The 11984-nt window shown below is 35.2% G+C and overlaps 1 protein-coding gene across 2 annotated transcripts in view; it reads right to left on the bottom strand.

Annotated features, from left to right (window-relative positions):
- Window positions 1-315: 315 nt before the first annotated feature.
- Window positions 316-11984, bottom strand: part of top2b (DNA topoisomerase II beta) — a 38743-nt gene continuing 27074 nt past the window's right edge. For both annotated transcript variants that reach the window (XM_058753501.1, XM_058753502.1), the window contains exons 24-35: window positions 11142-11337; window positions 10798-10889; window positions 9943-10098; window positions 8129-8212; window positions 7849-8046; window positions 5691-5844; window positions 5429-5593; window positions 4562-4742; window positions 3732-3814; window positions 3559-3648; window positions 2197-2420; window positions 316-849 (exon numbers count right to left, since the gene is read on the bottom strand). In XM_058753501.1, the coding sequence (XP_058609484.1) occupies window positions 688-849; window positions 2197-2420; window positions 3559-3648; window positions 3732-3814; window positions 4562-4742; window positions 5429-5593; window positions 5691-5844; window positions 7849-8046; window positions 8129-8212; window positions 9943-10098; window positions 10798-10889; window positions 11142-11337 (1785 nt within the window). In that variant the 3' untranslated portion in view covers window positions 316-687. The remainder of the gene's footprint in view (window positions 850-2196; window positions 2421-3558; window positions 3649-3731; window positions 3815-4561; window positions 4743-5428; window positions 5594-5690; window positions 5845-7848; window positions 8047-8128; window positions 8213-9942; window positions 10099-10797; window positions 10890-11141; window positions 11338-11984) is intronic.

Below are 11984 nucleotides of genomic sequence, written 5' to 3'. Positions count from 1 at the left end.
TGTGTCTTTGGAGAACTTTCCTATTCAGATTTATGGTTCTAGTTATGCATATTATCCATATAAAATGCCCTCTTATGTCTTTGCATCAATCTTGGCTTACACTTTCCTGTTAGGAGTTGATCGATTGGATCTAACTTTACACAATTCAAATTTGATCATATTTAATCATGTATAATTGAGTCCGTATCACCATTCTAAGTTCGCACTATTTAACCGTCAACATTTGACGTGGAAATAAACAGCATGTCACAAAGCTAAATTTGTCTTGAACCCAACACCACTGAAATGCTGAAAAAAGTTTAGGAGACCAACAAATAATTTACATTTCATGTTTATTTCCAAGTCGTCTCAAAAAGTTAAGTCGTCTCTAACGCTGAACCATTAAAATGTGCTAAAGCACAGCAGTCTAAATTTCTAAAAGCTGCTCAGGACAAATACAATTTAATGATAAAAAACAACAATTGTCAATGTATCATAACAATAATACCAATAATAATAATTATATAGCAATAACAATAATAAAAAGAGTAAAACAGCTACACAGTAGAAAGAATTCAACATCACAAGTGAAGAAAAAATAAAATGGAGGGTAAAATGTACAAAATTCTGCTGGGCAGAGGACAGTGAACCTGTTCTTCAACAAGCATTCTTCTGGACTGAGAGAGAGTGTGTGTTTGTGTGTGTTTTCTAGTCAAACATATCGTCGTCATCGTCGTTATCAGATTCTGCAAAGTATTTGACTTCTTTCTTGGCTCGACCGGACCGATCTCTGCCCGAGTCCAGACGGCTGAAGCTGTTCATGCCTGCATCGTCATCATCTTCATCGTCAGACGCTGCCTTCTTTGGTTTCTACATGCCAACACACACACACACACAACACTGTAAGTCACTGCACTTCTCCTCATGGCTAATGGCAAGCTCTAGAATTGAGATATTTAGACATTTAGTCAAAAACATTTACCAATGTGCATCACAGTCCTATAGTTTAGAAAATATTGCAGTACTGCTGTTATTTTGAGGCTTTAACTGCTACTGGTTTGAGCACAAGCCTGGATTTAATTTTAATATTGTGCTGTAAAGTATAACAATCGCCTGACCGCTGGCGCCCTCTGCAGGACAAAACTTCATCCGCCTAGCATAGTTATTACAAGTGAAGATCAATTCAAAATCAGACTTTTTTACTACTCTGCATGATTTGTTTTTTATCAAAGCATTTAAAGTATTTAAAGTAGATCCATGTGAACTATAAAAGTTTATTCACATGAAAAGCCATTGTAACTAACACTAAGCATGCTCCTAAGCATGTTACCAAATCAAAACATAATAATACCATATTTCCTATTCAAAACCAATCATTCATTTCAATAATGGGTCAAAGGGTTTTTGCATTATTATTTCCAGGGCTGTCAACTGATTAAAAAAATAATCATACAAATTTCTGTAATTTATTGTGAATAACCACACCTAACATTAAAAGTTGTAACCATAAATTTACTTTCACATTGAATATCCAAATTAAAGTGGAAACAACTATGAGCAATTGTATAGATTATATGTGATCCTGCAGCACAAAACCAGTGATAAGTAGCACAGGTATATTTGTAGCAATAGCCAACAATACATTGTATGGGTCAAAATTATCTATTTTTTATGGCAAAAATCATTAGGATATTAAGTAAAGTATTCATGTTCCATGAATATATTTTGTAAATTTCCTACAGTAAATACATCAAAACTTCATTTTTGCTTAGTAATATGCATTGCTAAGAACTTCATTTGGACGACTTTAAAGGAGATTTTCTCGATATTTAGATTTTTTTGCACCCTCAGATTCCAGATTTTCAAATCTATCCTTTCCTAACAAACCATACATCAATGGAAAGCTTATTTATTCAGCTTTCAGATGATGTATAGATCTCAATTTAAAAAAAAAAATTGACCCTTACGACTGGTTTTGTGGTCCAGGGTCACATATATGATTCCATACTGTAACACACTTCAGGAAAATTTTATTATTTTTTAAATCAAAATATTTTTTTAAAAATTAAAGGCCAAATATTAATTTAATAATATTTTTTCCCACTCTTAATTTTTTTTATAATAAACATATTCACACAAATGATTTGAAATGCATTATATTATCCACAGTACACAGACGTAGCTTCTAGTGTTTTCAGTAGAGGATAAATCACTCACCCTGCTTGTGGCAGTCTTTCCAGGCTTCTTCACAGGACTATACTCATCCTCCTCTGAGCTTGACTGCTTCCTCTTCCTGCCTCGGCCTTTACCGCCCCCTTTCGGTGCTGCTGGTGCTTTTTTCGTGCCTGTGTCTGAGTCCGAGTCCCAGACAGAGGTTTCAGGCTTCTTGGCTTTTGCTGGAGCTTTCCTCTGTTTAGGTGCTGTGTCTGCAGGTTTCTTAGCTGGAGTAACACAACAACATGATTTCAATAGACTGGAAATGAGCAACTCACATATACTCGTTAAGATCATTAAGATCTGAGCTGGTGAGCTACATGGCCACTGTACACACATGCTAGTAAAGTATATCTGTTCATTTAATACTGAAACAGGATGTTGAATTTAAAAAAAAATTACATTTTTATGTAACTGACTTTAAAAAGTTACGACCAGTCTTGCAGGACAAAAAAAATGAGTGTCTAAATTTTAAGACTAGTCCAAGCAGTTTATGCAACCGGCCACAGATTTTCTCCATCAGGAATTAACTGGCTTGTACAAAGTGGTTGTGCTGTTACAGTGATTCTGTGGATTGTGAAATTATTTTAGACTTCATTTCAGAAAATGCAATCATTCCATAAGTTATTACATTTTGATGAAATACTGCTAGGACAAACATTTTTTTGGTTGCACTTTATTTTAAGGTGTACTTGTTACAGTGTAATTATGCATTTAAGTACTGAGTAATATTAATTAACTACATGTACTTACTATATGTGACCCTGGACCACAAAACCAGTCTTAAGTCGCTGGAGTATATTTGTAGCAATAACCAAAAATACATTGTATAGGTCAAAATTATCCATTTTTCTTTTAGGATATTAATTAAAGATCATGTTCCATGAAGATATTTTGTAAATTTCCTACCGGACATATATTAAAACTTAATTTTTGATTAGTAATATGCATTGCTAAGAACTTAATTTGGACAACTTTAAAGGCGATTTTCTCAATATTTCGATTTTTTTTTGCACCCTCAGATTCCAGATTTTCAAATAGTTGTATCTCAGCCAAATATTGTCCGATCCTAACAAACCATACATCAATGGAAAGCTTATTTATTCAGCTTTAAATAGATCTCAATTTCGAAAAATTGACACTTATGACCGGTTTTGTGGTCCAGGGTCACATATGATTAGGATTAGAGTTTGGCTTTGGGTTACTTGCATGTAATTATGCATAATTCATTATTGTTACAATAGTAAGTACATGTAACATTTTTCTTTGGCAATGATGAGTTGTTCACAATAACATGAAGAACACACATAAATGAAGGAAAAAGTTCAATTTTGAGTTCATGACTTTTCATTGGCTGTCAGGTACCTTTTTTAGCTGGAGGTTTGTCAAAAGCAGAACTGCTGGAATATGATGAGAACACTGGACCCCTGTCGTCATCGCTGTCTGACTTCACATCTGATGAACAAACACACATTATTAACACGTTTAGTTTAGTTCCTTGTTGGTAGAGACACGATAAACCTCCACCGGACACATACCGTCATCGCTGCTCTTGTCAGCAAAGGCAGCTTTAGACGACAACACCGTCTCTGGATCCTTTTTCTTTGCTGGTGAAGTGGACCTGAAAATTAATTAATTAAAACTGAAATGAGCTGCATTCATATTTGATTGTCACCTTCAGCATAAGAGTAAACGCATAGTTTCACTAAATGGGTGGATCTCCCAAAACCTATCAAAAACATACAGTTGTTATTATTCTCACAATCCTGTTAGCCTGTCATTATTGTAAAACTACATTTGTTCTTCAAATTAAAACAATTATATTTTTATTTAAATCAGCATAAAGGTAATACAACTAATATATAAATGGGTAAAACTTTATTTTAAGGTGTCCTTGTTACACATTCCATGTACTTACTATTATAATAACAATAAATTATGCATAATTACATGCAAGTAACCTGAAGCCAAACCCTAATCCTAACCCTAACCATATAGTAAGTACATGTAGTTAATTAATATTACTCAGTACTTTAATGTATAATTACACTGTAACAAGAACAGCTTAAAATAAAGTGTAACCTATAAATGCATAGTAACATTTAACATTTACGTAGTAAAAGTAAACAATCTGTATTGTATAAAGCACTATAGAAATTTGACTTAATGAGTTGAATTTTTACAGTACAGATTTTTATGAAGTAATTTTTTTTTGCATTACAGTAAAATTAAATGTGTTTAACACTGCAAAGCTCTTGATGGTCCTATTTTGTTTACACACAAAAATGCAATTTCAGGAATATGAACCTAAAATATTTGGGACAGGCTTTGAGAGATTCACCCACAAGTGAATATATAGACAACATACAATTTAGTAAATGTTGATTTTGGAGGGAAAATGTCATCGTCATCATCTTCGTCATTGTGTTGCTCTGTGTCTTTACTGGAGCGAACTGGTGATGCTGAAGCATCATTCTCCTGTTCTTCATCACCATCCTCCTCTTCCTCTTCCTCCTCAGAGAAGTCAAACGTGTACTTGGCCTTCACAGCTGTGAAACAACAACACATTTTCAGGCTATACATTTGTGAAGCGTCATTTTAACACGATATGAGTAAGTTACTTTTGTTGCAAAATACTCAATCTAAAAATGTTCACATACACTACCACCTCTGCACTATTTTCAAAAATTCAATATAATATTTCAGGAGCTGGCCAATTATTTCTTCTATAGATGTTGAATGGGTCATTCCACTAAATTTTTTGTTTTTGCTAATATTTTTTGGGAAAATATTGGGAAACAGCACTTTTCAAGTTTTTTTCTCCAAAGTTTGCATGCCCATAACTCAAGAAGTATCAAAGATATCTGAATGCCTTTTTAGATATTGGGTCTTAACAAACTTTCTTTTAGGCATCTTCATTTTTAAAGCCCTTTATGGTTCAGTTCCAGAGGTATTAGGATCTCAATCCGGCTCCAGGAGTAAAGCGTTAAATTGTACACATTTTCAATGGTCAGAAACCAAATGTGGGTCTGAAGAACAAATAATGTTGATACTAGAGATGTATCTGGTTTTGTTGCCCTGAAATAACCCAAGTATGTTTTTTTCATCACCCTTCATGCGTACATAACAGTCCAGCCCGCTGATAGCCATGCAAAGGTGAAATAAAACACATTCTCTATAGGCCTAATGTTGCATGATTTAAATGACAAAAACATTGATGGAAGCACACACACACCTGAGGCTCTCCTGGACGAGGTGTCTCTGGGAATAACAGGTTCACTTTCATCCAGCTCATTATCAGACCGATCATCATCAACTTCATCATCTGACCACGGATTCCTCTTCTTCACTTTCTTAGCTGAACCTTTAGGAGCTGCTGGCTTCCTTTGTCTCGGAGCACCTGAAAGATTATATTACAAATAAAAAAAAATATTAAAAACGAAAGCCACATTTGAAAGTAAACTGAAGTTAAACAGAGTGCCAGTATTTATTGTTACCAGGTTCCTTCTTCTCTCTCTTCACCCGAGGAACTTTGGGTTTGGCTCCTGGATTGGGAAGGCCGGATGGAGAAATGAGGGAATTCTCTCCTTCATTGGAGCCCAGCGCGCTGTCCTCGTCAAACTCCAGCTTCATGGCAGCGTCTACCTCAACCTGACAGGAACACACACACACACACACACACACACACATCTTTAGACATGCACAGACTTGACATTTATTAGCTGTGCTTCAGCCTATTAAGTATAATTGATATAGGGCTCCAGACTATTACATAAACAAACGCAATTTACTAATTGTTTTTCACAAATAAGTGCAGTTACTATTAATAATACCTAATTTGTCTCACTTTAGTTTATTTGACAGTAAAGCACAGAGTGAGTGTGAGTCGGGGTGCTGGCATAAGTTTACTTACATTAACAATAACAATGTCTGTAAGTGTAAAAAACTCATTGTTATTAAGAAAAAATGTAAAAGAGTTCTGCACCAGCTGGACATACACCAGTTATATGACTGGTCTGGATGTAAAATGCACCTTACATCCTGCATAGAATTAATACCCGTTGCACCAAATAGATGTAGTGCTACGTAAGGCAGATGTGATTATTGTCTTGTTTTCAGAAAAAACATGTCAAAATTAAGTGAGTTTTTGCTTAGAACAAGCTAAATAATCTGCCAATGGGGTAAGCAAAATAATATTGTTTTCTGTGTGAAATAAGATTATTTTGTTTACCCCATTGGCAGATTATTTGGCGAAACCCTACCCGTACCACTCAAATTAGAAAACATTATTATAAGCTAACCGTTGTGAATCGGCCTAAAGTAAGGCAATAGTTTTGAACACTGGCTGGTTGTGTACTTGCTCAAATATTGATTTCGGATCATTTTTAACCAAAAAAAGTTACGGACTGTAGCTTTAACTTTGAAATACATGCTGTTAATCAAACCACTGTTGAATTATTTAAAATAATTTACTGTCCTAATAAAAACAATATTATGCAATTACAAAACCACAGAGTATCTGTGTACAAGATACAGAGTACAAGGTGAATTAAGTTGTATGATCACCACTTAAAAACAAAACATAAATCTGTATTCAGATTTCAGAATGAGCACTTTGACATTTGAAGGACATGTAGCTCGCTCACACTTTTAATAAGTTGGGGAAATTCCTGTCTTAATTGCTTATTTACATGCTTAGTACGTTTGCATTGTAGGAATGTACAGAGAGACTCCAGATGACTCGTAATGTTCACTCACATTCACTTGTTGTGATGTCAGGAGCAATTCAGTTCTTCATTGGTAGTACATGTAGGTTTGTAACCATTTTTGCTGAGCAAAACTTTTCTCTATTGTCGGACATTTCGGCCACCTGAGCAAAAACATTCTTCATACCAGACCTGTACAACAGGCACAGAAAAGTGTGCAACTTTTAACTTTAATGTGCTATTTATATTTGATTTGACCCTTGATGTAACTAAATGATGAACATTTTAGGTTACCTGAGGAAACATTTTTTACAGTGCTGCTACCAAGACATTCTATTAAAAATTATTTTTTCTTTTTTTTTTTAAATATCATGCAGAACAATACAATCCATTATAATAATATAATATAACATAATATGAAAAATGAAGCAGATATTGCTCATGAATTCCCTTTTTGAGGTCAACAATTTGAAGCCACTCTTCTTTAAAACATGTTTTATTCCGTCATTGCGTTTGCGTTGGCTCGTGTTGAGCTATTTCGTCTGCAACCATTAAAGCATTTGATTTCTACAGCGACTCATTTGGCGCACATCATTCTCTTTCTATGAAACCTGTAAACTGCATTCACCGGCTCTAACTCTATAACAACACCAACTCTATAGCGGTTTGCCCGACCATTGCACTGTTTATCCTGTGCGCGCCATATTATTTCTTCTGCGCAGCCGCGCACACACGCAGCTTAGAGGGAACATTGTTTGTAACCCCTGCAATGTGAATGGTGTTGGCCTACACCAACACTATCATGATAACCACAGGTAAAATCATGCATTTTTTCTAAAAATACAGTATAACCGCATTCTATTACTCCTCATTGCATGACTATATTTACAATAACATTCAGTATGAATACACTACATTTGTTGACAGATATAGATTTACTCATCGTTACCTTCTTCTTTTTGTTGAGTTTCTTGGAGGCGTCGGCTTTCATAGCGAGTGTGACCTGTGGCTCTATCCTGCGGCCAAACGGAGAGGGCAGAGTTTCCTCCAGCTGCATCTTCTTCACTTTAGGTTTGCCCACCTTCCCTTTCACCAGCTTCACGGCCTTCCCAGAGTTCACACTCTCCTTCTCCTGCTCCTCCACACGCTGGAAGAAAGACCGAGAGAAAACTCTCACACACTTCATCACACGCATCTCGACTCAACCCGATCCTAAAGCTGAGACTCACATCCAGCTCCTCGATGAAGACGGCCAGATCTTCCCTCCACAGATCTTCTGAATTCTTCCTCTGGAGTTCATTCAGCTCTCCTTTCTATATAAATCATTGAAGAGCAACACTCACAGTTAAGACTGAAGACTCTTACCCGCTGCTGTTCAAGCGAATAGCTCACCACATGATTTTTAACAGGGTTTGTGAAGGTGTCATCAAATCTAATTTAATGCTTTTTAATGCCTTTTTAATAAGGATGTAACGGTATCAAAATCTCACAATATGATATTATTGCGATATGAAGTCCACGATACGATATTTATTGTGATATTTAAAATGAAAAAATGAATTGGGAAAAAAATTAAATTTTTTACATTTTAAAAGTTAAATTATTCTATCTAATGCACTTTGAAAGTTCAAAATTAAGAGCTGCAACCCATGTTCTTAACTAAGAAAACTTGCGTCAGAAAAAAGTCAGTGAATTGACTTGTACCTGAACTTAAAAGTGGACTCAACCCTCTTTTTGTTTGTGATATACTGTCTCAGTCTAAATTACATTCACACTGGTGTTTTAGAGAGCCAAACAAATTAGAATATAATAATAATAATAATAATAATGACAGCAGTAGCCATATATAGTAAAACAATTGCACTGTAAAAAACAAAAATGAAAAAGAATATTTCATAGTTTTTTTTGCTTTTTACATTACAGTAGGGAAATTACAATATTTCTTTCCTAATTTCTACACTTGGAAGAGATATTTTTAATTCTGACTGCATTTAAACCGCTAGCTGTCAGCAATTCATACTGAACTTTTAAGTTTTTATTTTGACGGAAACGGCAGTGCAGCTTTTATTTCAAAAGAAAACCCCAGCTTCGGTGAAAACAGGTGAAAACAAAAAAACGTGTCTCACTACAAATCTAATGAAATGCTGTAATCATCTGCCGCGAAAATAAAGCATAACTGGTGGCCGTTGTGTTCCCAAACATGCGCTAAACTCACAGCACATGCAATAAACGAGTTCACTGCGTTCATTCACTGTGAACAGAGGCGTTCTGAGATGCGGTAAATACCGGATCACGAGCTGATCACATGAACAATGTGTGTGCTTCTCTTTAAAACACGCAGCAAAAACAGACTTGATGAAGGGATTAAGCCACATTGTGCTTTCGGTTTTAGTTAATTTGACAGATACTGTGCCAAAGCATAATGGCCCATAACAAATATATTTTAAAAACGAAACTTTTTGCCCAGAAGACTTATCGTTTCATATCATCATGTGACCATGATAATATCGAGACAATTTAGCTAATCGCAATATAGCGATATTGATAATACCGTTACATCCATACTTTTTAATGCCAATTAAAAAAAATGTAATGCCATAAATGACCCATATATATATATGTGCATATTTTGCAACAGCAAATTAAACAGTTAGTAATTATGAAGGCGCTATATTCAAAATATAATATTTTTCTTCAAAACCATCTAAAATGACTTTTAATACTAAGGCCTTAATTTAAAAAATCCATTTAATAATTTTTAATGCTTTTCAATGCCCCGCAAAAACCCTATTTAATGAATAACAACTTAAAATTTGGTCTTTCCTCACACAAAGCTATTATATGACTTCAGAAGAATAGATTGAACAGGGGTGGGCTCGACAGACAGGCACAATATAAATAAAAGCGGGATAAAACACAACCGCTTCGTGTCGGGTGGTTCTTTGCCTCCACATCATGCATTAATTTTGTTTAATGCACAGCTAGCAATATAAAACTGATATGAAACATTGAATGTAACACTGATGGCTGTAGATAATAGTACCTTCAGGTCTCTCTGCTTGAGGAGTTCCTCGACCTTCTCCTTGGTCAGACACCACAGAGGCATGTTCAGAATGTAGTTAAAATTCGGCCCAGAGGAAGAGCCAGAGTCCACTGAGCTGTCACTGTCGTTACCATCGCCATCCTCTTCCTCCAAAGACTAACATCACCATCAGCCGACCAAACAGAGAGAAACAGCAAGATATTAACAGTGAGTAAAAGTTCAAGCACTACAGACACTAGAAACTATATAATCCAGCTTACTATAATACTGTAAATATAAAAAAAAAAGAAAAAAAAAAGCCATCACATCACTAATGGTCAGGCTCAGGATTGTTCATATCTCAAGCACTGTCTATACTTTCGCCAAGAACCGCACGTGACTGCATGCACAATTTAGAGGCATTTATTAAACAAAAGAAGTAGTTTGGCAGAACAACATCAGACCATATCGTCAATTTTTTTTTTTTAATGTCAAACATTTCTTGGATAGATTTAAAACAGTTAAATTTTTAATAACCTTTTTAATTCAAATTGAAAAGAAATTAATGAAATAAAGATATACGAATAAATAATAAGTATAACAGGAAAAAAGTTAAACATTATGTAGAGATATTCAATTTTCTAAAAGTGCATTATGAAGTAAAGTTAATCATTTTACTATGCACAAGAAAAATTTGTAAACTATAATCTTCAATGCTTTTAGTCTCATTTATTTAGTTCATTTTAGTGCATTATTTAATTTTTTTTATTTTAGTGGGTTTGGTTTTAATGCACAAACTTTATCTTAAGGCATGAGCTGACCTCTAACAGATGCATACATACACGCTGTATCTATCATCAATGTTTCCTCACATACCTTCTCCTGGGCTTTGTTCCAGGCTGCAATGGGGTCGGATTCGTATCCTCTTTGCACCAGCATTCGGATCAAATCTCTTTTTGACTTGTTCTCTGGTAAATTAATACAAACCATTAAAACACACTGAGAGCACATTTATTTTTTATTATTATTATTATTATTTTTTTTTTTTTAAACAGATTTTAAATGGATCTTCATTTATTTGTTCTCTGCAGTAAGGCCATTATTAGCAGTTACACTGAAGTACAGATTCAGATTTACCAACCATAGAGATGAGAAAATACATATTTCAGAAGAGGATGCAGGTGAAAAAGATCTAACAGACGTATGGATAAACATCTCACCGATTGATATTTTTCCTTCAATCTTCTCCAGCACAAATCGTGCCTGGTTGGAGAGTTTGGCTGCCTCAGCGCCCAGACTACCCACCAGCCAGTCCTTCCTCAGTTTATAATAGTGCAGGCGCAGCTCAAAGAACTCCTTCAAGATATCCTGCACGGACTCATAGCGCTTCAGACAGCCCATGTGATCAAACAGCACCTTCAGACCAGAGAAGAAAAGCATGAGGCAAATAGAAATCACATTACCGGTTTCGCAACAAACCACAGTGATACACGGATGACGCATTATTAAGAATCTAGCAGTGTTTTTAAACAATTTTTTGGTGGATAGCATTTTAAAATAATTTCTCGTCATGGCTTTGAAAACATGCTGCGATGTCAGGGATCATTTGATAAAGTAGATGAAAATAAAAAGTGCAAGTTGTACAGCGCTAAGCTGTCAATAGTGTCAACACTATTGTAATACAATGTTGTTAATGCTTTTGTGTTTAGACCTACTGAGTACTCAAAAGGGAAAAATGACAAAAATGCCAAATTGTTCTTACATGCACATCACTTTGTGTTGGTTTTATTTGCAAATTTGGTTTGCTTACTCAAGTTTGTGTCCATTAAAACCTGCACTAGGAGAACTTTTAGCTCTCATGGCCACATGGTGCCATCTTTAAAGGGATAGTTCGCCCAAAAATGAAAATTCTGTCATTAATTACTCATCCTCTTGTCGTTCCAAACCTGTAAGACCTTTGTTCATCTTCAGAACACAAATTAGGACATTTTTGATGAACGCCGAGAGCTCTCTGACCCTCCATAGACAGCAAGGATCCTTACACGATCGAGGCTCAGAAACAT

The sequence above is a fragment of the Onychostoma macrolepis genome, chromosome 19, assembly GCF_012432095.1.
Source record: "Onychostoma macrolepis isolate SWU-2019 chromosome 19, ASM1243209v1, whole genome shotgun sequence".
Classification (NCBI taxonomy): Eukaryota; Metazoa; Chordata; class Actinopteri; order Cypriniformes; family Cyprinidae; genus Onychostoma; species Onychostoma macrolepis.
The sequence above is the reverse complement of the archived record's forward strand: the minus strand, read 5'-3'. Positions and strand labels throughout refer to the sequence as shown.